Source organism: Vanacampus margaritifer, chromosome 16 (assembly GCF_051991255.1).
Source record: "Vanacampus margaritifer isolate UIUO_Vmar chromosome 16, RoL_Vmar_1.0, whole genome shotgun sequence".
NCBI lineage: Eukaryota > Metazoa > Chordata > Actinopteri > Syngnathiformes > Syngnathidae > Vanacampus > Vanacampus margaritifer.
The window spans coordinates 19,164,767-19,190,899 of NC_135447.1; the positions used below are offsets into that span (position 1 = coordinate 19,164,767).

The 26,133-nt window shown below is 40.4% G+C and overlaps 2 protein-coding genes across 5 annotated transcripts in view; one reads left to right on the top strand and one right to left on the bottom strand.

Moving 5' to 3' along the window:
• The first annotated feature begins 18 nt into the window (after nucleotides 1-18).
• On the top strand, nucleotides 19-8,219 carry samsn1b (SAM domain, SH3 domain and nuclear localisation signals 1b). The gene is given in 6 exon segments (XM_077547250.1): nucleotides 19-35; nucleotides 830-909; nucleotides 912-970; nucleotides 1,290-1,496; nucleotides 1,585-1,740; nucleotides 7,100-8,219. Coding segments are annotated over 6 exon segments (534 nt in total). The 3' UTR covers nucleotides 7,115-8,219.
• gdpd5a (glycerophosphodiester phosphodiesterase domain containing 5a) overlaps nucleotides 7,991-26,133 on the bottom strand; it is a 105,198-nt gene continuing 87,055 nt past the window's right edge. For 3 of the 4 annotated variants that reach the window (XM_077547497.1, XM_077547499.1, XM_077547496.1), the window contains 4 exons: nucleotides 23,703-23,785; nucleotides 13,936-13,950; nucleotides 13,551-13,663; nucleotides 7,991-8,934 (listed from right to left, as the gene is read on the bottom strand). In XM_077547497.1, coding sequence (XP_077403623.1) covers nucleotides 8,819-8,934; nucleotides 13,551-13,663; nucleotides 13,936-13,950; nucleotides 23,703-23,785 — 327 coding nt within the window. In that variant the 3' untranslated portion in view covers nucleotides 7,991-8,818. The remainder of the gene's footprint in view (nucleotides 8,935-13,550; nucleotides 13,664-13,935; nucleotides 13,951-23,702; nucleotides 23,786-26,133) is intronic. The other variant, XM_077547498.1, reaches the window with a different exon arrangement.

A 26,133-nucleotide genomic window follows, 5' to 3' on the forward strand; every position in this document is an offset into this window, starting at 1 on the left:
CAGATGAGGAGTTCCGGGATGAAATTCAACCTCATGTTGGTGCTCTTTAAGTGGTCTAGCATGAGGTGTCCAAAGGACTTCATGACCACAGATGTCCGAGCAATAGGCCTGTAGTTATTCAGTTCAGATACTATTACTATAATTTTCTTGGGGACTGCGATAATGATGGACTGTTAGAAGCAGGGTGGGATATCACACAGCTCCAATAATCTGTTGCGGATCTAAACAATTTGGGGAAATAAGAGTGGAATCAAATAGAAAAGACTTTACCTCATTCACTCCTAGTCATTTTCACTGAAGCAACCTCCCGGCTGTTTTACTGGATTTTGACTGATTTTGCAAGGTCCACAGAATATTCTGTTCTATTGCTATAAAAACATGGAACCTACCAAAAGAAAAATTAGGGTCTCTTCTTTCATCAGGAAAATAAAGTATATTTGTACAGTGAGTCCTCAAGATAAGTTGTATGCGATCTACGTCGTTTTGCAGCAATTACCGTTACAATATAGCTAAGTTTCATCATCATTCACATTCCTGTTGAAAACATAGGCAAAAAGAGCTTGATGCAACATGGCCCTGGCTGATCTTTTATACTCTGCTGCCACCTGCTTGCCGTTTTTTTGTTATAACTACCGTTGTTTTAAGCCACCTCTTCATGTCAGAAGCTGTATCAAAGCCTTCTGCATGCTCTAGCATAAAAAAATAAAATAAAAAAAAAACCCATAAAAAAAGTTTTTGGGCATGCAGGACAAAGTATTAAGAAACTTATTTATATTTTGGGGGGTTTGAATGAATTATTAATTTACTGATTTTTCTTTTGTTTGCCAAGTGGAGTCACCAGTGATTGTTGCAGTAATAGATGCAGTCAGAGGCTGGAGGATGAGCTCTTGTGCACAAGACAGTTCTGTGGTCGAGAGTCCATACAGACTTTATGCCAAGTCCATATGACACAGAAGCCCTCAAACTCAAGGTATTCAATTCGGGAAGCGCTATACATAAACAAGAGAAAAAGTATAAATACCACAGCAGCCAATATAAGGAAATATACAACGTAACTATTTACTATGTTATAGTGTTTTATGACAAATTAGTAGCACAATGATAAACACTGTGATATAGATACAAAGGTACCTCATAAATGAATGCCTGTAACAAACATATACATTTTATACTGTATAATAGTACATATTTCTAATGGCATTTCCACATCATATTCAAGAGGCATTATGAGGTCATTGGCTATAACTATGACCACAGTGTCTAGTCACACAACCTAATCTCTTATTCAGGTTGCCGATGTGATTGACATCATTCACAAGCGTCCTATGGGAATATGGACTGGGATGTTGAACAACAAAATAGGCAACTTCAAATTCATTTATGTGGATGAGTTAACAGAGGAAGGTCCTGAAATATACAAGAAAGTACAAAACTACAGAGTGCGACAAAAATGTAGATCGACCAACCATGAAGTGTTGAGGCGCCTCAGTTTAGAGGTATTACTTTTTTTTTTTTAATGACCCCCCCAATAAAATTGATATCAGTGTTCTTCAATGGCGAGAACTTCTGTGCTTGTATTGCCAGGAATATTCAAGCTGTTTGCAGCAGAACGGTTACCAAACAGTAGATGACTTGATGAGGCTGAGGGAACATCACCTGACAAAACTGAAAGTGGCTGATCCAGAACACAGGCGTCGTCTGCTCGCTGCTGTCGAGGCCTTGCTACAACTGTCAAAAATGGTGAGGCCAGGAGTTTCATACATTTTGTGACTTCTTAGAAATAGAAAGATGATTCAAAATTAGAGAACAAGAGGAATATGATTATGCGTGGATACAGGTTCAGCATTTGAATCAAAAGTCTGGTTTCCATCGAATTGTTTCGAATTTTTAAAGCAAATGTACTCAAAATGCGCAAAACGGACATGCGACTTATGCCCTTTTCAATCTGTTCTTCTTTTGCGAATGTTGAGAGGGGACTCCGCCGCTATTGGTGGCGGTATATACCATAAAAATGTGATCCACCAGTAAATTAAAAGAAAAAGACCAGGAAGCGACTGCGCCGTGCGATGACATCGTATGAGTTTGCTTTTGTAATTCTTGATAAACCGTAGCGTTTCTTTGCTGTTTTCCATCTCAAATAGCATTAATATTCACTTCTTTAATTAATTCCCAAAAGATTTCTATTTGTCGTCCCCCCAAACGTACCTTACTTTATCGTCCGACATTTCTTTGTGTCCACAAATGTACGTGTGACGTAATATCCAGTCAAAACGTGTGACGTGTATCCGGTGTTACCAGCGATTATTTGTAAAGCCTGTTTTCATAGCCAAAATTTGCATTTTCCTTTTTTCGATAGACTTCAAAATCCACCCCCTCTAAGTGTAAAAACTTTTTGGGGGCAAATTGTGGGCCCTTTTTCTAATTTCTAGCATTTCTATTCAGTTTTATTTTCGCATTTCTTGCAAATTGGAATAAATATGGATGGATGGAATCCCAACTAAAGTTAATTTGGCTACATATGGTTTGTCTACAATAACTGTGTGATTGACATACACATGGCAAAAAAAACGGTCGGAACAGGACTTGTGTAATATAGGGACAAAACAATGAGGTTGGGGAAATCCAGGAGACTGGCTCAAAAACAAGACTGTCCCTGTCAACACGGGAGGTCTGGTGATACTAGGTCTTAGTCTATGTCTAGTTTTATGGAAAATGTTCTTATTAGGACACCTGTCCATTACATCGACACATTGGAACCAGTCGTTCAAAGTCGTTATGTAGAAAAACTGAAGTTGGATCACTTAACTGATGCTGTCAAGGGCGCGGAGTCTTACAATAACTTCATGTCTGGATGAATGAAGGATTTTGGCTGCATTAAACACAACGATCTTTGTCTGTTGACAGGAATATAGTGTATTGCTTTTGGTGGACGCAGTAGGTCAATCACTATTGTATATTGTATAAAACGTCGTTCATTAAATGGTTTGTGTCCGGATAAACCACAGACTTTTGATGCTGTCAATGCTGCTTAATTGCTATTGGAAGAAGTGACGCCACTGGCGGCCATCTTGCGTTGCCATTCACCCAGGCTGCCTAATTTGAATACATTGATTTCTCTGTGGTGTGTTCAAATTATTTTCTGAATCTATGGCGAAAATTCCACCGTGTGTGACATATACAGTAGTTGTTATACCAATAAGTCTGGGAAAAGCAGTAAATATACGTTCCAGTGCTGAGAAAGACTTGATTTTCTCTTATAAGGTATATCTCCGGGTGCTGCTCAAAATTTGTCTGTATCATGTTGTCAGAGTCTTCCAACAATCAAGTGAACGTAAAGCCATCAGGAATAAAAAATGCATGGTCGATGCAAACAGTGAGGTTCGCTCTTTGCAAGGCTATCATGACACCATATAGGGGATCCTAGCGTAAAACATGCACTGATGAGTATTTTCAGCAATAAAATAACAGAAGTTGTCTATAAAAGTGCCAATGTAAGATGGCTGCCCTCTTGGCTTCAGCCGCAAGGTTCCTATTGGCAGTCCACACATATACAAGTCTGTGGAATAAACATGTCTTGCTGTACGTTGAAGCCTGTCGTCAAGATATTTTAGCTTGCTAACTGCTAACACATTTGTTTGCAACACATCACCAAGCAGACATCAAGTCTGAGTATAAAGTGTTGTGATTATTGTGTAAAAATAGTCAGTGGAAGACCTATTTCTACATAATCAACTGATTAATGTTGAACAAAATGCAAACTGAAACATGCATGAGTATGTAAAAAGGTAAGCATCACACCTGCCTTAAATTTACAATCAGCCTATTAACAGACTAAGCACCATCTTAGGGCCCTGGCCACCTGGGGGCCCACAATCTGGCAACCACATTTTATATCTATCTTGTTGGTGGTGTTGTTGTTATCCTAGAATCGTTCGCATTTTAGTTATTTTTTTTATGGCGCACGAGAGCCTCGTCCGCCGACCGGAAGAACCACTTGATGAGACCAATGAAAAAGAAAAGTGCAAACGCGCGCGTCACACGGCTGCACCCGTGTCGATCAGTGGTGTGTCTGACGCTCACTTCAAGCTGCAGCCAACAGGGCACTGAACTTCAAAGTCATAATTCGGTGAGTTTAACAAATATGTCTATTGCCAACAGCGCATTTACGGAGGATCAACTCAAAAGCAAAATAAGAAGCTAAAATTTGCATATGTACAGTATTTTCAATACCAAGTGAGCGTGTGTTCTCATCTGCAGTAACCGACACGATGTATCAACAGCAGGCACGTTGTAAACAGTAACACTACACACTGTACTTGCCGCTAATCTAAAAGAGTTACCAAATCAATCTGCTTGTGTCTGTCAACAGTACAGCAGGTTAGCCCATGAGAACTCAGTTTACACTTAGTATACTCATTTACACTCGTATGTGAATCTATCTTCTTGAGATATTTAAAAATAAAGCACTAGTAAAAGTAAAAATATAATAAGAAAAAAACAATAACTTATAAATTCAATCATAGTAAAAAACAACCATGTGAGAAATTCATAGTAAAGCTAACAAAAAAGTGAAACCTTTATAGAAATAAATTTGTAGACAAGTGTAGACAAGGATGTGCGAACTTTCATTTACCACTGAACCAATCCATCATTGTAGGTAGATATGTGAAGCTATTATATATTTATTTTTATATATACACCATATAGTTGGGGAGTTGGGGGGAACAGCTGAACAGCAAAACAACGATAAAAAAAAATGTGTTGTGGGCAGTGGTCCTATCGAATGATGAATGGTGCAGCCGAGTGACTGTATTCAAATTCAAACAATGCCCAGCCCTGGATAATATATTCTACAGTGTTTTGCTTTTGGTCATTTGCACCCCTGGCAGTGACTCCTACATGTCCAATAAATACCGGTACTGTGCCATAATACTGCGTATGTTTAATATTGTACATAGATTGGCTGTGCAAATGCTAGTATTTCGCACTACAGTCCAGAGTGCAACCAGTGCAAGAAATGAAGAGAGAAAGTGTGAGGGAAGTAGATTAAAATAGCAGAACTTTAAAAAATTATAATAATATAAAAAAGGCTGGTTGAAATTGTGATTTGCTGGTAACTTTACAGTGTCACCAGACACATTGTTTGATTATAATAATAAAAAAAAAGTTAATTAAGAACCCTAATTGTTTATTATAGTTTGCGTGATTTTAAAACAATTTATTTTGCTAGTTTCAATACTTAATTACATGCTTAAAGCAAATGTAGCTCGAATTCTTTCTTTTTATATTTTCGAATGAGGGTTGGCACCATCTACTTTAGGTTACTGACAGTCAGTTGGGATAAGTAAGTTTGAATTGCCTTCTGCAGTGCAGCAAAATCTGACTAACATACAGTATATGAAATATGCATGTATGGGTTACACCAGGAGTGTCAAACTCATATTAGCTCAGGGGTCGCATGGAGGAAAATATATTACCAAGTGGGCAGGATCGGTGATATCATATTATATAATGTAAAAACAATTGCTGTCAATTATATACAGTATTTGTAGGTCAGCCGGGGATCAACTGTAATTATATTGTTCCCAAAAATAAGCCGAATGCAAATGGAACGCGGCAAAACTTTTCCTTTATGAGTTCCAGATCTGTTTTGCATATACAGTATATAATTTCCAGAATGCATTCTGTGGTGCAGTTAATGAAGTTATAAAGACGTTAATCCTTGCCATGTGTTTATGTTAGTAGTAATTGAATGTGAATGTGAAAGGTTGTGTGTAAAATAATAACATCCAAGGTAATTCAGTGTACAGGCTGCATTGCTCATCTGAGGATTGCTTGTGAAAATACAAATTTATATATTTTGATTGTAGCCGGCTGATTAATTGGTCCGACATTATTATTATTTTTTTACTTTACAAAATCATCTTGCGGGCCGGATTAAACCCCTTTGCGGGCCTAATCCGGCACGTGGGCCGTATGTTTGACACACCTGAGTTACACAGTAGACGGTGAAGAAATGGTGCACATATGGGGCCCATGACATTATTTTGCTTGGGGCCCCCAAATGGCACTGCTTACAATCAAAATCTTATGGCACACTGCATATGAAAAAGTACCGTACCTGATATAAAATGTGGTTTTGGACTGCAATTTATTGACCCAAGCGAGTATTTTTCATTTACAGTATATAACCCAGAGAGTGGGGTTGGAAATAAAATGTCAAGACTCTCAAAACTCTTGATAAATTACCTCATTCACTCCCAGCCATTTTCACTGAAGCAACCCCCTTTGCTTTCGATTGTTTTACTGGATTTTGACTGATTTTGCAAGGCCCACAAAATATTGTGTTCTATTGATGTAAAACATGGAACCTACCAAAAGAAAGATTAGTCTTTTTTTTGATTCTATCTGTTTCCGTTTTGCAGCAATTAGCATTAGAATATAGCCAAGTCTCATCATTATTCACAAACCTGTTGAAAACATTGGCAAAAAGAGCTTGTTGCAATATGGCCCTGGCTGAGTTCTTATATTCTGCTCCCATCTGCTGGCCTATTTTGTTGTTGTTGTAATAACTACCACTGCTTTAAGCGACATCTTCAGGTCAGAGGCTGCGTCAAAGCCTTCTGTATGCTCTAGCATAAAAATTAAAAAAAAAAAAAAACACTTAAAAAATCGCATAAATACGTTTTGAGGAGAGGACAAAATTTGTTTATACGTTTTTGGATTTGAAAAACATTTTGAACATGTAAACTGTACTTAATGATGACTACGTATGTAAAAAAAATCTTACTGGTTTATATGTTCAATAAACAAACTAATTCAACAAAAACACACACTACTATGATTAGTGGGCATCACATGTGCAAAGGATAGACCTTAATGTTTTTGCAGGCCACCGTAATAATCAGTCCTATATTGGCTTAAAGACTTTGGTGAATATATGTGATAAATTATGCCACACCGGTGTGGTAAATCTCGTATCGCATACTCACCCATCCCTATTAATGAGGTACAGTATATGTGTCGAGGAGAAAAAAAGACTTACTCTTCTATGCAACTCTGCAACATTATTTGACACGTGTCATTCTCTTCTCCACAGCTAATTGTCACTTGAAGAAGGAGCCCAATCAAGAGGCCGAGACCCCTAGCGAGAACATGAAAGGAGACATGAATAATTGCCTGAGAGACTCTGGCTGCCACATGCCATCTGACAGCACTGACAATAGTGGCGAGGACACAGACCTTCGTTTTCCTTGCGAAACCCCTCAACCTGCTCAGATGACGGCTAAAGTTAAAGTGCCACTGATTGTCACACCCACCTAAGTGGGGCGAAATTCTTTCCCCGCATTTGACCCATCCCCTGAGGGAGCGGTGAGTAGCAGCAGGGGCTGCGCTCGGGAATCATGTGGTGATCTAAACCCCCAATCCTAACCTTAATGCTGAGTGTCAAACGAGGCAGCAATGGGTCCCTAATGTGTTTTTACAGTCTTTGGTATGAACCAGCCGGGGATTGAATCCACAACCTCCCAATCTCAGGGCGGTCACTCTACCGCTAGGACACTGAGCTGGTATATGAGCTGGTATGGCTCATGTTGAGTGTTGACTCTCAACCACAACAATTTAGCAAATGTAAGATTTACTTATGCAGAATTAAAATATTTTATGTACTGTATGTGGAAATGGTTATTTAGTATTTTGTAAGAAATGCAAGAAAAGACTAACATTAAAAATACACAAAATAATGAATCACCTTTATTTTGAATTGATTAAGTGTTTTTGGTGGTGGTGGTGGTGGGGAGTGATTGTTTAGGAAAAGTGCAGTTTTATATATTAAAGAGATAACTAATATATTTTGTGTTCGGGTCTGTTATGTATTGGAAGACTTTAGCTAAAAGCAGTCATTCAGGTAGTAGCATTTAAATAAGTGTACTGTGTGTTTTGTTTTACGACAATTAGCTCACATTTTTCACTAAAGGACAGCCTGAACAACTTCCATGTAATCATTTGTATTTATTTTTTATTAATGATTCTGTAGCTTAAAAGTGGTATAATGGATGAAAATGCAGACCTTAATTATTATAATAATGAAAATAAAAATCCTCCCTAATATTTGACTCATTTATCAGTTTCAAGGCATCCACGTGATAGATGTCACTAAATGTTTTCAAAACATCCTGGTATGGCAGAAAAGAGGCAGTAATAGCAACTGTTACTGACAGTTTAGAAACCCTCAAAGCCCTGCAATGCTTATCTTCAATAGTTTTGTATATTTCCAAAGAGATCTATCATAAGTGCAATGTATGGAACAGGATTAGGGCCAACTGAGAGAGAGAAAAAGTTTTGCAGGATTCTCACTTTATTCTCAGTATTCTTACTTTAAAGTGAGAATTCTGAGAATAAAATCAGAATTCTCACTTTAAAGTGAGAAAAATAGTAGCACTAATAAAGTCAGAATTTGGATTTAAAGTCAGAATCCTACCAACCCTTTTTTTCCCTCTTCACTGGCCCTAATCCTCTTCTGTAGCAATGAATGAAAATGAAATTTACAGACTAAAAAGCAATTCATGATGGAAAATTATTCAAAATAAGTCCTATTTACATCAATGTATCATATATATCAATACATAGTCCACTTCCTAAAACACAAAAGATTATGAAAAAGACAATATATTTTAACCTACCAGTATTAGTACATAGTTTTGCTTGCATGTATACATACTGTCAATTTGGAAAAATAATTCCAAGGGGTTTGCACGCAATATACTGTACGTGTAGTATGTACCATAATGGAAAACACAAAAATGTCTACAATAGTCATCTAACATCCCATGTTTTGTTCCCTGTGAAATGTTGAGCTCAGGTCTCCATGAGAGTATCTTGCATTGCCATTCTCATACGACAGCTCCTCTGCACTTCTTAGCCTATTGTTAAGTTCTGCAAGACACAGATAAACGTTATTGTTGATGATGCTTAAAATCATGGCTGTTGTCAACTAAGCTCATTCTTAAATGTGTTTCCCTCTCAAAGAGCTGTTTGCATATACTGTATGTACACAGTGCTAGACAAATTCATGAGACCACCTGTCATAAAAATGAGAAAAGATCAACACCATGATTTTCTTGAGTGCAGATTTTTCAGGAATTTTCCATTTTGAACAGAAATGTCCATTTTATATAAGCCAGCACACTACACTGGCATTTTTATATTCCAAAATGCAAATATATAGCACTATAATTTCACATATTAACTCATTCACTCCCAGCCATTTTCACCGAAGCAACATAAAAAACATTGCTAAAAAACATGGAATTTACCAAAAGAAAGATTAGAGTCTCTTCTTTTATCAGGAAAAAAAGAATATTTCTAATTGTTTCCACAATCAGCATTAGAATATAGCTAAGTTTTATCAATATTCACATTCCTGGTGAAAACACTGTCAAAAAGAGCTTGTTGCAACATAGCCCTGACTGATCTCTTATACTCTGCTGCCACCCGCTGGCCTTTTTTTTTTTTTGGTAATAACCACCAATGCTTTAAGCTTTAAGTTATTCATGTCAAAAGCTGCATCAAAGACTTCTGTATGTGCTTGCATACCCTCCTTCATAAAAAACATATAAATACGGTTTTGGGAGTGAAAGACCAAGTATTAAAGAAAGTATTTAGAAGTTTTGGGGTTTGAATGAGTTAATCAAGAAACACTGCTTTTTTGATTTTTCACCACGTTTTATAGGCGAGACTTTAAGGATATAAAAAAAAAATTAAAACTATAATTTTCATTAAAGAGCGTGCGTCTGCTGGTAGTAGGGTGAGGTTATGTGACCATACTCTGGCAACAATGTTTTGGTGATTGTTTTGAGCTCTATGGACCCTTTAGAAAAGATTTTGCCCCCATGTTCCTCCTAAAAATCCCGGCATGTTTTTGGTCGCAGGCCAAATTCAAAATGGCGTCTGGCATCATCCATTAAAAATAACTTTAGAATAATGTATAAAGGCACTTTTCCATACAAGTCAACCATGGGGATTCCAAATCTGAAGCCATTTTAATCATGAAACCTCGTTTTGACTTTGAAATTCAAGATGGTTGGAATCCAGTAGAGTGAAAAGTTAATGTATTTCAGGTTTGTAATTCTTCAGTCAGTCCCGCTATTTCTTAGTGATTTTCTAACAAGGAGAGGTTCTCTTCAGTAGGTTTTAGCCCATAGCCAGATTGCCAGCTTGGGGGTGTGGGGTGCCCCCTTAGGGCCTGCTAGCCTGCCCTGAACCATTCTTTGTTGGGCGCCTTGCCAGTGACCAGTTTTTCATGGGAGGCCCTACCAAGAGCACAAGGCTGCAGACAACATAGCTCTCAGGGTCATAGGGACGCACAAACCCTTCCACTACGGTTAAGGTGATGGTTCCCAGAGAGTTTTTAAAATTTTATTTATTTTTTCATACAAATTGCACGTCGAAAGTGCCACCTGCTGCATATGTGGAGAGGTCGTTTAGTTTGTAACTTTCTTTATAATACCTTGTGTATATCATCACTAAGAATTACAACATCTGAAACCACACAAAACATGTAGCAGCATTCTGTGTCACTGCTTTCTTAATCATTGTATTCAGGTCAGTGAGATGGTTGCATATACATTTTTGCAACCGTCCCTTGTTGCACACAGTCTTCACAGTAGCGTTTTGAATACCTTGGCAGTAGGACTGGGCGATATAAACGGTATATTCAATATAAGGTATAAATTTTGCCGAAGGTAGAGATTTTGACTCTACAACATGCGGTAGCGCATGTTGGTGACGTCATCGCATTAGGGCTGTCCCGACTAGCCGATGACGTAAATACGTCGGCGCGCACAAACATACAGTTGACGTTGAGTGCCCCCCACCCCCCAGGCACATGTTCACGTTGATTGTCGACACGTACATACTGTCAGTTGTAAACAAGTGGGCATAGCAGAAAACAGCAGAAATTGGGCGTGACATCTGTTTACTGAGGAAGCTGTAGTCAAGCGAACGGCAGTATGCATGATTTAATTTCTAAATAAACCTTACATTAACAAGTAGTATGAGATAAATGCATTGTCGCGCTTTTACTCGTCTATTCATAGTTTGTGATGGCACCAAACAGATGGCATTAAAAACAACTTTGTACTGAAATCATGTTCAAGCTCCAGTTAAGCGCAGTAAGTAGTTAAAAGTTGTGTTTTTTTTAGTTTAATATCTAAAAAAATGAAAACCAGTTGGTTGTTCATTATTGTGTGCAAATGTATTTTTTGTCTTCTGTATTTATAATTGTTCTTTAACCAATCAAGAATATATATTTCTATGCAATTACCCAATTATTCGCTAGAATTTTCAGTAGGATATCTGAATACCAAAATATTTGATAGCTGCAGCCCTAATAATATTAGTTTTTAGTTAGTTTTGTGGTATGCACATGAGGTCCTCCACCACACACCCTATAAAATCTAGCTAGCCTGCACACCTGCCGCAAACCATACTGCATTTGCATAATTTTGATTTGAGATGTGCACAATAAATGTTATCCAAATTAAATGTATTCTTTCATTGTATTTTTAATCCATTTATCTTCTCTAAAGGATTATGTAAACCAGTAAACAAATTATTTACTTAAAAAAACCTACATTCATCACATTTAGTTGAGAATGCTGCATCGTATGGATCATTCACACAGATGATACGATGAACATCATGGTGTCGGGCAAGGATGATGATGACGTTTTAGACTTAGTCCAACCACTTGTATGGGGTGCCATCCTGTGTCTGCCGATCTTCCGCTGGTGGAGTTGCCATCCTCCAGATTATGTGCATGTCAATGAGAGCAACATAAGTTTCTTTAATAGCAATTGTTTAGAGGGAGAGCTTCTGGTTGAGCTTGCTCTTCTGTGTCATCCTTTATGTGCCATATTGCCATTGGGGTTGAATAAGGCCACACATTCCTCAACCACACAATGTTCCAGAAGCTCAGGGAGCTTGACAAGTTGACTGTCTTCAACCAGGTTGATCACAGCTTTGAGAGCGCTTCTTTCCATTTCACCAACTCTTGCTTTGTGTTCCTCTCCGGGCTTCTCTATGCATACGTGCTTGGAATATGTCAAATGTTTGCTCAAACTCACAGGTGCATGGATGGATTATTCTTACTGAACACCTGGTCCCGCAAGAGATGGTCAATTTATCCTCTGCTGCAGAAAGGGCTGATTTTAAGTCCGCAATGAGCTCATCAGAGGCTGGCATGGCTGATTGTAGAGTGCGAAGTATGGGTGAGGCCGGATTAAACTCCATAACAGTGCCTTTTGTTTTATAATTTCCCATCTCTGGGTTGACTGACAAAAATTAGGTTTCCTCTGTACTAGATCAGTGGTTCCTGTTAGATTAATGTATCTTAATGATCCCGTATTTAGTCTTTTATTTATTGTAAAGCATGTATTCAACCTTGTGAATTTATTCAATATTGTAATCTCTGCTTAAACTGTGTGAGTTGGAGTTGACTTCAGTCACAAGACAGGAAATGTGCCCTCATCACAAGACAAATGGCAGGAATTTTTTTATGGTTGAAAAGCTTTTAGTGTTAAAGAACGTCTGCAATGTTGCCTGTGTAAACAATTGTCACATTCCCCCCAAACCCCTTAGAGCAGTAATGTCAATATGTTAGGTCAACCCAATAAAAGGAGGAGAAACGACAGAGTGTGTCGGAAAAGGCAGGAGCTTGTGAGCTGTTCACAACTCTGCGTGTTTCTCCTCGCGAGTCTGTATCTCTTGTCTTCCTTCCGTGTCTTTTTATTAAATGTTCTAGGTTGAATGAACCCAACAGTTCCCCAGATCACATTGAAGTGATTATAATGTACTGTATATAATTTAAGGACTTGTCAGACCCTCAAAGATAAAGACCATCACTGCATCCAACATAATCATCCAACAATGATGTAACATTGGCCAAATGCCAAAAATTGTTAAAATAGCTGATCTACAAGCTCACAAATGTGATGCATTGTGGGCTTGTAGAACTACTATTTTCTCAATGTATACTGGATATATGCATGTGGAATGGACTGTAACAGATTGGACAGTCAACAAACCCTCCCACCCCCCATTCCAAATATGATTGATTTTTTTGTGTGTTTTTTTTGGTGGGGGGGGGTCACAGCCTGAAAAGGTTAAGAACCACTGCACCAGATGGCATCTATCTTAACTATCGTGGTCAAAAAAGTTGTATGATTAAAATGGCGTCAGATTTGGAATCCTTGTGGCTTCATACATGATTCTAGGTCATCCAGATCAAAAGTAATTTTTTTAGATGATGCCGGATGCCATTTTGAATTTGGCCCTTTAGCAAAAAATGCCGGGATTTTTGGGAGGGACATGGGGGCTGAATCTTTTCTAAATGTTCCATAGAGCTCAAATAAATCATCAAAACATTGTTGCCAGAGGATGGTCACAGAACCTCACTTTATGACCCTACTCTGGAATAAACCATTACATAGACAAAAAAATAATAGGTTGATAGCTGTACTGATCAAGTGTGAATGTGGCGAAAGTTGCACCTGAAACAATGAGCCTCTCCTTCATGACGTTGACATCCCGATTTGAACGATGCGACACGGCACTCAGCATTATCTGTTCAGGGTTACAGTTCTGCGACCCACTCATCCTCCACCTGTTCCATGTTTAAATAAAACATATTACAAGCATGTAGCGGCCGTTCACCTTGGTGTGACATTCAACCAAGTCACATGACGTAGTGTAAAACTTCCTTTAAACATGCTGATGCACACAAAAGTAAAGGAAGGTACAGTACATGCATAACCCACAAGGTAAAACTGTTTAGCAAAAGACAGAAAGGAATGGGCATCAAGGTGTGCGGCAGAAAAAGATCAAGGGGGAGAAAAAAGAGAAAGAAACAAAGGCCAAGGCAGCTGCGGCGGTTACCTGATCATATGATAGCTGACAGATACCGGGGGCAGCGGAGGAAGGTTGCATGTAGATCAGACAGAGTACCAGACAAAATAAGGACATTAGAGGAGAAAGACCGACAGAAGGAGGACAGGCGGTAAAAGAGGTTAGAGCGTAGAGGTGAAACAAAAAAAACAGTGAGAGATGGATGGATAAAATGGGGGAAGTGAAGACAGAATAACAGCAGTGTAAGCAAACAGTTTTGAAGCAGTAAAGCCTTCTCCACTTCTTATCTGTTAGCGAAATAAGGTCAGTTTAGTCAAAAACAATATAGGAAGAAAAATGAAGGTGAAGTAAAGTATTTTTTTCAAAGTGAAGCTTATTTGTACTGATAATGCATTTCCCCAAAAAATTAATTATCTTTCCAGAATAAAATATTATGTTATCATAATGTCTTTGTTTTTTTTGTTTCTTAAATTAATATTAATTTGTGTTTCTATTCAGTTTTGAGGGGGGAATGCACTCATTCATTCACATTTCACTTTAACTAAAGCAATAAAGCCGTAAATTGTATTCAAACATTATTCATTCCACTTCATTTAAAGGGGAAGTAATCCACACGAAGCCCAGACTTCCCCCTCCCCAGCCACTTCAACCAGCTCCTCCAGCGGGATCGCAAGGCGTTCCCAGGCCAGCCGAAAGACATAGTCTCTCCAGCGCATCCAGGGTCGTGTTGGGTCTGATATTACAGATCCCCTTAGTTACCGACCGTGCACAAAGGAAAAACGAGGCAGAGGCTGTGCTTTGTTTCAATGCAACCGCGGCTGGGGAGAGAAGGGGAGACGTGAGACGTTGACTCACGCTCGGCTCCGTCCGACTTCCTCTCCTCCCCCGGCCACAAGTCGCTTTTATTACAGTTAAGTTTCAGTTTCATATAAACATGGTTAAGTTTCTGTTTTCATATGTCATGGAAAAACACAGAACAGTTTGAGCAAGTTGAGCCGCGCCTTAGGCGCCGCCTCTAAACGACAGTTGATAATATAAAAACATAAAAATATATACAGGATATTCTTTAAAATACACATAATGTTAAGACTACTGTTTTAAGCAACTTCACAGTCGTCCCCGGGGCCTCCAGCCAGTGGGACATGCCTGGAACACGTCTCCAGGGAGGCGTCCAGGAGGCATCCGAACTAGATGCCCGAGCCACCTCAACTGGCTTCTCTCAACGTGGAGGAACAGCAGCTCTACTCCGAGTCCCTCCTGGATGACCGAGCTTCTCACCCTATCTCTAAGGGAGAACTCGGACACCCTGCGGAGGAAACTCATTTCGGCCGCTTGTATCAAAGATCTTGTTCTTTCTGTCACGACCCACAGCTCGTGACCATAGGTGAGGGTAGGAACGTAGATAGATCGGTAATTCGAGAGCTTTGCCTTTTGACTCAGCTCCTACTTCACCACAACGGTCCGATACAGAGTCCGCATCCCTGCAGACGCTGCACCGATCTGTCGATCTCCCGCTCCATCTTGCCCTCACTCGTGAACAAGACCCCAAGATACTTGAACTCCTCCATTTGGGGCAGGATCTCATCCCTGACCCAGAGAGGGCATGCCACTCTTTTCAGACTGAGGACCATGGTCTCGGATTTGGAGGTGCTGATCCTCATCCCCATCCGCTTCACACTCGACTGCGAACCACTCCAGTGAGAGTTGGAGATCACAGCTTGATGAAGCCAACAGCACCACATTCTCTGCAAAAAGCAGAGATGCAATGCTGAGGCCACCAAACTGGACCCCCTCAACTTCTTTGCTGTGCCTAAAAATTCTGTCTATAAAATATATGAACAGAATCTGTGATAAAGGGCAGCCCTGGCGGAGTCCAACCCTCACTGGAAACGAATCCGACTTGCTGCTGGCAATACGGACCAAACCCTGGCACCGGTCATACAGGGACCGAACAGCCCGTATCAAGGGGCTCGGTACTCCCGAAGCACCCCCCACAGGGCTCCCAAAAGGACATGGTTGAACGCCTTCTCCAAATCCACAAAACACATGTAGACTGGTTGGGCTAATTCCCATGCACCCTCGAGGACCCTGTTCAGGGTGTAGAGCTGGTCCATTGTTCCACGGCCGGGACGAAAACCACACTGCTCCTCCTGAATCCAATCTCGATTTCCCGATGGACCCTCCTCTCCAGCACCCCTGAATAGACCTTACCAGAGAGGAGTGTGATCCCTCTATAATTGGAACACACCCTCCGGTCCCCCTTTGTTTTTTTTGAGAGAGCTCAGTATTGTTCATTCGGTAATCTTACCGATTCAACATGTTATACTCATTTCTCTCTTTTTTTTTCTTTTTCTTTTTTTTTGTATGTGCGTGAGTATGTGCGTGTGCCGGTCTGTGTGTGCATATGTACATGCGTGTGAGTGTGTGCTCATTAATTCACCTAAAACCTATTAAAAATCCCATACCGTTCACCTAAACCGAATACTTCAGAATCCAGCTAGAGTCGTGAAGTTGTCAGGAGGAAGGATCAAAGAGAAGAAAGAAAAGTGAAATCCAGCACCGACCAGACATCAGCTACTACCCACCGGGTTACCAACCAGAATCTTTCACCAACCCCAGAAACATTTAAATTCCAACAAATTTGTGAGACATCAAGAAACCAAAGGAAAGACTGAGGAAAGGAAGGAAGGATAGATGAAGTAGAGTGAGATCCACAGACATCAGCCTCCACCAATTCAACGACCAGATGAAGGAGCAGATTGTGTTTGAATTTCAATAGATGCTGGTGTGGTGGATCTGGCATGCATGAAAACCTCCATCAAAGAGGAGAGCCGTCGACCCCGGCCAGAACAGAGCAAGCACAACCTCCTAGGGCCCCCCAGGCCGCAGCAGCGCCAAGGCACAACCCCCGGGCCCCGCAGGGGCCACTTGCCGCAGAGCAGGAGCCAGGAGCGCCCCCCACCCCAACACGGCCCGCACCCCAAGCCCAACGCAGCAGAACGGGGCATGGGAGGCCCCCCCCTGCTCCCCACCCACACCCGGCACCCACCACAACCCAGCCCCCACCTCCATATACACACCCTTATGTTTGAACATGGTGTTGGTTATGGACAATCCGTGACGAGCACAGAAGTCCAATAACAGAACACCACTCGGGTTCTGATCGGGGGGGCCGTTTCCCAATCACACCCCTTCAGGTCTCACTGTCACGTGTGCGGTGAAGTCCCCCAGCAGAACGAGGGAGTCCCCAGAGCAGGCATGAAAACAGGTCAGGGGTGAAAAAGTTGAGAAGCACATGAACCAAAATTGTCCCCGTTATTGTTCGTCGGGCACTTGTCAAACGGGTTGGGAGCATGCAGTGGACGAAGGGTGAATTTAAATATTCAAAATTTTGTGGCGGCAAGAAAAACTGTTTGTGAAAATGCGAATATCTTTGCTACATTTATTGGACCATTGCTGGATGTTGAAAAACCAGCATGCACTGCGTTCAAGTTATTATTTTATTAAAATAAAATCTATTAAAAAAATTAAATAAAATCTGACAAATAATAAAACATAATAAATTTAAAACACATGAGCCAGAGAGGATGGAGTACAAAAAACATTAATAAAGTATAAATAATTCAAAAAATTAATTATTACAAATTATAAAGTGAAAACCAAAGTTATTTACAATAAACATAATAAAGAACAAAGTTAAGCAGTAATACAAGAACAGAAGATTAATAATTGTATTGGTGTTATTTTGTTTCCTTGTGCAAATGTTCAAGAACGTGCGCCTGCCGCACATAGCACGATGAATTCGAACCTAACTTGGAGTAAAATCTTGCAAACAAATGACAGCTGGAAGAGGACGTGAAGTTTGTGAACGACAATGAAGAGAATAATTGGAACACGGGAGCAAAGTCATTTTAATGTATGTATCCGACGCGGTACGTAATGTTTACTAGTGCTAAATGTTGACCACAAGATTTCGTTATCCATGAAATTATCCAAATGGTATACGTCTGTGGTAAATATTGTTAAAAAATTCTATAATATATTTGTAACGAGAGTAAAACCACATACCTTACAACTGAACATGTTTCGCATCGATAGTTTTTTTTTTTTTTTTTTTTTTTACAGGAGAGCTCAGTATTGTTCATTCGATTTGACATCATCATTGCTCTCCTTTTTTTTTTTTAAAAAAATCCAACAAATCAATTAAAAAAATGTAATATATGTTTTTTTTTTTTTTAAATACATATACATATATATATATACACATATACACACATATATATATATATATATATATATATATATATATACCCTTTTTTTTGTATGTGGGTGAGTATGTGTATGTGCGTGTGTGTGTGTGTGTGTGCGTGCGAGCGTGTGTGTATTCATCAGTTCACCTAAAGCCCATTAAAAAAAAATCCCATATTAATAATATAATATAATAATAAATTGCCAGATGCAGAAACATCAATGTAAGTTATCACGATGTAGTGGCTCTCGCTAACAGACAGAATTAAGTAACCGGAATTAGGTTAAAATATTCTATATACGTAGACCATGTTTCTATAAATTTTGATATTTGGTTTTTATTTGAGGCAGATATTTTTTCCATTAAAATGTGATTTATGAGGAGGTTAGACCATTGGTCGATATTCAGAGTTTGTTTATTTTTCCAGTTAACAAGAATTGTTTTTTTAGCGACAGTAAGGGCTACAAGTGTAGATTGAAATTGTTTATGTGGTAAGTCAGTTGTTGTTAGGTCACCTAGCAAACACAAGTTTGGAGATAAAGGTATCCTACAGTCCAAAATAGCGGAAAGTTTTTCTAAGACTTTAGTCCAGAAATACATAACCGGAGTACATAACCATAAAGCATGAACATAAGTGTCTGTAGTGTTTTGTAAGCATTGGAGACAAATGTCGGAGTCTGAGAGTCCCATTTTCTTCATCATATATTGAGTAATGTATGTTCTGTGAATAATTTTATATTGGATAAGTTGTAAATTTGTGTGTTTTGTCATTTTAAATGCGTTTTCACAAACTTGAATCCAAAAGTCAGGTTCCGGTGCTATAGACAAGTCTGTCTCCCATTTCGAGATGGGTAAAGACATTTTATCAGTATATGAAAGTAACTTATATATTTTTGAAAGTTTTTTTGTTGTTGTCGGAGAAAGCTTGTTAATATCTTTAGCTAAAACAGGCGGTTGGAGCGTACCCCGAAGTGTTGGAATTTTTTTCTTTATCATATTTTTAACTTGTAGATAATGTAAAAAAATTCTGTTTTCTATATTGTATTTTTGGAGCAAGGATGTATATGATATAAACATATTATCTGAGAAGAGATGGTGGAGATGTGTAATTCCTTTCTGCTCCCACACAGCTAAATGAAACGGTTGGTTGTTAAGTTGAAAGTCGGGGTTATGCCATAGGGGAGAAAGTCCACAGGGCTCCACTTGGGCTTTTGTCAATTCTAGTGCCTTCCACCAGGCAGTCACGGTGGCGGAAATCATTGGGTTTTTAAAACAATTATGGCGCTTAATTGATGTTGTAATAAAGAGTAAATCTCGAAGTCTGAGGTTATTACAATCCTTCTGTTCTAGTTCCAACCAACAGTTAGTGTCTCTGTTGGGTTGTGCCCATAGAACGATATATTGTAGCTGGTTAGCTATATAGTAGTACATAAAATTTGGTGCCTCTAGACCACCTTTGGATTTGCTTTTCTGAAGAGTAGATAGACTAATCTTTGCTTTTTTTTTATTCCAGTAAAATTTTGTTACGGCTGAGTCCAACAACTGGAACCATTTAGCCGTAGGTTTAAATGGAATCATTGAGAAAAAATAGTTTATTTTAGGTAAAACTTTCATTTTAATGGTGGCTATTCGTCCTATTAGAGAAATAGGAAGATTATTCCAGCGCTCCAAGTCACTATAAATGTTATCCAGAAGTGGAGAAAAGTTTAAATGAATTAAATCAGTTAATTTAGGTGAGATTTTTATGCCTAAGTATTTTAAATTACCTATAGGAAATGAGTAGTGTGGGTCCTGGCTTGCAGGGTTCCATGAATTTTCTGTAATAGGTAGAAGTGTTGATTTTGTCCAGTTAATAGAATAATCTGATAACTGTGAGAATTTAGTTATTAAATTAAATACTTCCCCTAGCGAAGTAGCCGGCTTTTCTAAATAAAGTAAGATGTCATCGGCATATAGATTAATTTTATGTTCTGTTACCCCAGAGTGAATTCCTTGAATCCTTCTTTCCTGGCGTATGGCTAATGCAAGTGGCTCAATAAATATTGCAAATAATAAAGGGGATAGTGGGCATCCCTGTCTTGTGCCTCTCTGTAAAGTAAAGCTCTGAGATATAATCCCATTAGTAGTAACTGTTCGCATCGATAGTTGAAGACGGACATCTGCTGTGTCTGTGCGGGGGAGAGGCCTACGACGCGGCGACGAGCCAATGGCGGAGACATCCCAGCTGCCGCTCGGCCACAGCATCAAAAAGTCTACGCACCAGGTGGGACACCACGCAAAACAAAGGCATGCTAGGAACCGCAAAGCTTCACTCTCGTTTGGCTTGTCGGCGCCGGCGGTCAAATCTCGTTTGCTTCCACCCAAACCCAGAAAAGTAGTGTGAATCAAAACCAGCGCGAGTGAGTGACATCACTATGCTGCGTTCAAGTGCGGCATACAAAATTTCCAACACTCCCGCACAGTCACAACTTAAGACGTGCTTTGGAGCATGTCACCGTCTGATTTAATGTGAATCTTCGGTACCAATCCCACCCGGAGTTCACTGATACACTGGCTGACTCTCTGGTCACCCCCCCCCCCACCCCTCGCTCCCCCCAAATAAATAAAATAATTCTCATCGGATCTGTACGAGTCACGTAGGTGACCTATAATGGTATAAAAACGGCAAATTTCGCCGAAAGGCACTGGCGCGCACAGGTAGACCCCTAGTGGTACTCACACCCTTTGCCCCTCTGCCCTCTCTCAAAAAAAGTGCCCTTTGGAAAGTTTTTTTCTTCTTCTTCTTTTTAACCCCCCCCCAAAAAAAAAACCCAACAACAACACTTTACTGAGGACAGGTCAAGGTTGACACAATCTTTTAGAAAAGCTGCATGATTACGTGCGTGAAAACCCCCCAATATGAGTCCCCTGCGCGCGTCCGCACCTAGCTCTCTCGCTCGCTCGCTTCCTTTGTCACGTGAATGCTAATTACCCACGGTCGTGGTGTGGGACAGACACACACACACGCATCTCCTTCCCCTGCTGCTTATGAATCCAGTGAAATTGTATTGTTTGTTTACCCTCTAGTCCCTACCTATAAACATTTTGCTGTGAAGTGGCATGTCTCATACAGCACAAACTGAGCATAAATTAGCCGATATTAGCCACCTAATTTAAAATGATATATGCTAATTCAATAATAGATAACGTGATAACCACCACATAGTAAGACTAATTGACGGTGAAAGGAAGCTCTCAGTGATCCGTGCAATGAAAAAAAATTGGACTTTGGATCATTGTAATTTGATTTGTGGGGATTATTTTGACTTCAAAGTGTGATGAACTGTTGTTTGTGTCTGGTTTATATTATGCTAGTAGTCACAGGCAAAAACAATCCAATACGTCATTGATGATCGAAGGATTTGCATTGAGTTGCATTGTGGAAATATCAGAAATGCCCGGCTCCGCTGCCTGGCCCCTCTTCGGCGCCGGGGCCTGGGTGCGGGGTGTCTCCGGGGTCTGGGAGGCTGCCGGTTGGTGGAGGTGGGGGCGGGGCGGCTTGGTTGGGGGGGGTGGTGGTGGTGTGGGTGCTGGGGTGGGGGGGGGTTGTCTGGGGATTTGGGGACCTGGGGGCGGCTGGGGCTGGGTTGGGGTGGATGGCGGGGGTGGGTGGGGTGCGGGGGGTCGTGGGGGGAGCAGGGGTTGTGGGCCGGTGGGGTGCCTGGCGGGACTGCAGTGCCCCGTCCTGCTGCGTTGGGTTGGGGGCGCGGGCCGCGTTGGGGTGGGGGGCGCTCCTGCTCCTGGGTTTGCTCTCCGGCCGGTGGCCCCTGCGGGGCCCGGGGGTCGTCCTTTGGCGCTGCCGCGGCCTGGGGGGCCCTGAGGTGTTGCGCTCGCTCTGTCCTGGCGGGGGTCGACGGCTCCCCTCTTTGGTGGAGATTTTCATACATGCCAGATCCACCACACCAGCATCTATCGTATCTCAGACACAATCTGCTTCTCCCTCAGGTCATTGAATCGGTGGATGCTGGTGTCTGGGATCTCACTCTGCTTCGTCTATCCTTCCTACCTTTCCTCAGTCTTTCCTTTGGGCCCTTGAGGTCTCCCTGATTTGTTGGAATTGGATGTCTCTGGGGTTGGTGAAGGACTCTGGTTGGTGGCCTGGTGGGTGATGTCTGGTCGGTGCTGGACTTCACTTTCCTTTCTTTTCTTTGGTCCTTCTTCGGGTCTCCTGACGGCCCCACGACTCTGGCTGGATTCTGAAGTGTTTGGTTTAGGTGAACGGTATGGGATTTTTTTTTTTTTTTACACGCACGCACGCACACGCACAAACCCACATACCAAAAAAATAAATAAAAAAGGAGAGCAATGATGATGACATGTCAAATGATCAATACTGAGCTCTCCAAAAAAAAAAAAAAAAGAAAGAAATGCCCGGATGTTTGGAATTGTCAATTGCCTTTGAAAAATACCCTTTTGCCTTCTTGTAATGACAACAGTCAGTCTTATTCATTATCGTGCCATTTGTCTGTTTGGTTACAATTGGTCTATTTATTTAGTAATTGTAGCATAATGCCTATAAAGGAGAGGCTGAAAAGGGGAAAAGAAAAGGAGCTACAGCAAACAGTCAAGGGTAGCATCTCTCATGCTCTCTTGGATGATATCAAAGACGCATGAAGATGAAAGGTCAGACTCAGAGTCAAGGCCAGAGAGAGTAATGTTAACTAGAGTTTAGCACCTTTTAAAGATCATATTTTAATATTGATTTGCTCCTTAAGGTTAATTGTATTGAAAAATCTTTTTTTAAGTTGTTTGTACTAAATCAGCAGGCATGAAGCTATTATTAGCTAAATTATTAGCTATTATTTAGAACAAACCATAACTGTAAGTTATTTTTATGCTACAAGTCTTGCAGTTATGTTGCCTTAATAGGGTGTTATTAAAACTAGCTATGGGGTATTATTAAGTATTGTTATGTGTGAGTAATGTTTATTTAAAAACTTCTATTGACATTTCCGAACATCCGGGCATTTCTGATATGTCCCCAATGCAACACAATGCAAATGCTTCCTTTATACAGTAAAAACAAATGGCAGATTGTAATGCTTTTTCCTGTGACTATCATACAAACGACATCTCATCACATTTTGAAATTAAAAATATCCTCACAGATCAAATTACAACAATCCAAAATCCAACGCTTTTCAATGAGCAGATAGATTTCGTTCACCAAATTGACGGCCATCTTGACTTGTGACGTAAAGTATATTCCTTGTGCAAAAAAGTGAACCCCCCCAAAATCTCCAACCGAAAAGTGAAGGATTTTCATGCCCTGCCAGATGGAACACTCTCCACAAACGCAATATTAATCAGAATGCTGTTTAGACCCTTTAAATAACCCTGCTGTGTGTGTTTGCTGGTTGTATTCTAATAACTACATTTGCTGGTTGTATTCTAATAACTACATAGAATAAATAATTTGCTGATTAGAGTATATTCTCATGTAGTATTGCTAAAACAGTACTAATGGTGATAATGTGGAGGTCACTGTATTAGTTACATTTATACTTACTTCTGAAAACTGAAGATTCCTATTACTACAGCGAGTGAGACGAGATCCGAGGTGATCCAGATGAAGCTATAAGCATTCTGACTCTGAAAGAGAACCAAAAATGTCATGGTTAACAGAATATACCACCACGGGGAATCAAAAAAGAACAATAATTGTTTAAACTCAGACTAAAAGCTAGGAAAACAAATTATAGAACGATAAAATGGGAGGAAATCAAATCAAATATGATTAAAAAACTACTAGTAAAAATCATCGCAAAAAGGGTGAATAAGTAAGCCTAATAGGTTATGTATTAAGTATGAATATTTAGTAAATATATATAATATTTAAATATTTGTTAAATATAAATATTATGTAAGTGTTAACAGAAAAAATACTTTATGTATGTTAGCCTTATCTAAGGACTTATCAAAGCAGGCCCACAAAGGCCTATATAAAACAAGTAAAAAATTGTTAAATGAATAAACAAGTGAACTGATAAAACACGTGTAACGAATATTGCCCGTCACCCTAAAACATTTTTTTTTGCCTTTTTAAACATTTCCCCCTGGGGAACGTGTGTCCTTAACCCTGTGTTTTCTCAAAAAAAGGAAAAACTCTTTCCCTCCAGCAAGAACTGGATTTCGTTTTTACAACCCACAGGAAACACATACCTCAGCGCCTATCCAGACCTAAAAGCCTGTTTAGCAAGCAAACTAGCTCTATGTACTTGACTGACATCAAGTGACTTCTGTTGTTTATCTTTGTACACAACCTCTATGTATATCTCAAATGAATGATGTGTGTAACTTCTGCAGCCATCTAGGTTTAACTAATTAGCAAGCTTAGCGGATTCAATAACTTTATGATTGCGGTAATGTTTGAAATGTGTTCAGAATGATAAATGAAGCATCTGGCCTGTCAATTCTGATAAAAAAATATCAAATGCTATCCCAAAAGCTTGGTCTAAGTCGACCAAGTCTGCTTCAAGGGCACGGAAGAGGCGGGACTACTGCTTGACACCCCCCCGGGACACCAGTTAAAAGCGACAGCGTGCGAAGGAACTTCCCTCTCTTCTTCGCTCTTCTCCCTCTTCGCCTCTTCTCCTTTTGCCCCATGAACTTCTCCTGACCATCACGAGAGACGTGGTCGCCGAACACGCTGAGAGCGACCACGAGGCTTCTTGAGGCTTCCTTCTTTGAGCCCCGGACTTAACCCACACCGCGCGCCCCAAAGCACGCATCACGCAAGGACTCGCAACCACACTGTCTGTGCCTGACGAAAACCGACCCACCTACCTTCGGCAGCACGCCCCGCAGCACCCAAACCAACTGACTGCGGCCTCTTAACCGCACAAGCACATGACCACCAACCGGGACTTGTGCCAGCCAAGGATCTGCCGCGGCCTCCACGCAGCGCGCGCACCTCGCCACCAACCGGAGACCTGCAGCGACCTCTCAATTTTGCGCCCATCACCAACAGCCAGAGACTCCAGTACAGCATTCCAGCTGCCCAGATCGCCTTCAACGGAGTTTTCTTCAACTGAGGATCAACGCTCGCCGAGTCCTTCCCTCTCCCGTGCACCTGAACCAGCCCGTAACTGCACCTTCATTGCAATCTGACCATATACCAGTGGCGCAACGCTAGATTCAAATATAAAAGGTTTGACAGGTCAAAACGCTTCCATCTCTTTTCCTCATCTACCTTTTTCATTACCTTTTTTTTTTAATCTTAGTTAGGTTGCATGTTTTCTTTTTATCTTTGATTCGCATTTTTATTCCGTTTCATTAATAGGTTAGGCTGTGACTGATATATGTGTGTGTTTACTAAATACATTTGTTGTCTAGAAATTCAATTTCTGCCGAATCAAATTGTGTTTTCTGAGTGGATTAGTAGTTATTTTATTAAAGCAAAGAACTCCATGATTAACTAAAGTAGCAACTTCAGATTATGAATACTGGATAATAGGATTTTTAATGTTTATTTTGCTCCTACAAACAAGCAAAGTCAACATGGTGCCCTCAGAGGTTGCTGAGGAAATTACAATTCCCCTCAGTACCGTCTAAATTTCTCGTTTGCCATTATGGCAACCCAAATAATCGCTACATATTGGTGCGGCCCGTGTGAGGCTTTTATTAAGAAGAGGAGTGTCCACTCGGAGAAACGCTTTGATTCAGGTTGAACGACTTCACGCACCGTGTAGAGTCACTTGTACAGTACTGCCGCTGAGAGAAGCGCGTGTAGACACCATTTTGAATTAGTAGATTCACCTCTTTAGCGTTCCCAAGCGTCGGGAAGGGGTAAAAGTGTGAGGCTGGGCCGCCATCTTGGACAGGTGAAGAACATAGTGAATTGCTATTGTGAATGAGAAGTGGGAATTGAGTAAGTAAGAGCCGGTTACTGTTTGTGAGACTAGTGACTTGTATTTTGAAGACGTACATAATAGAACTCG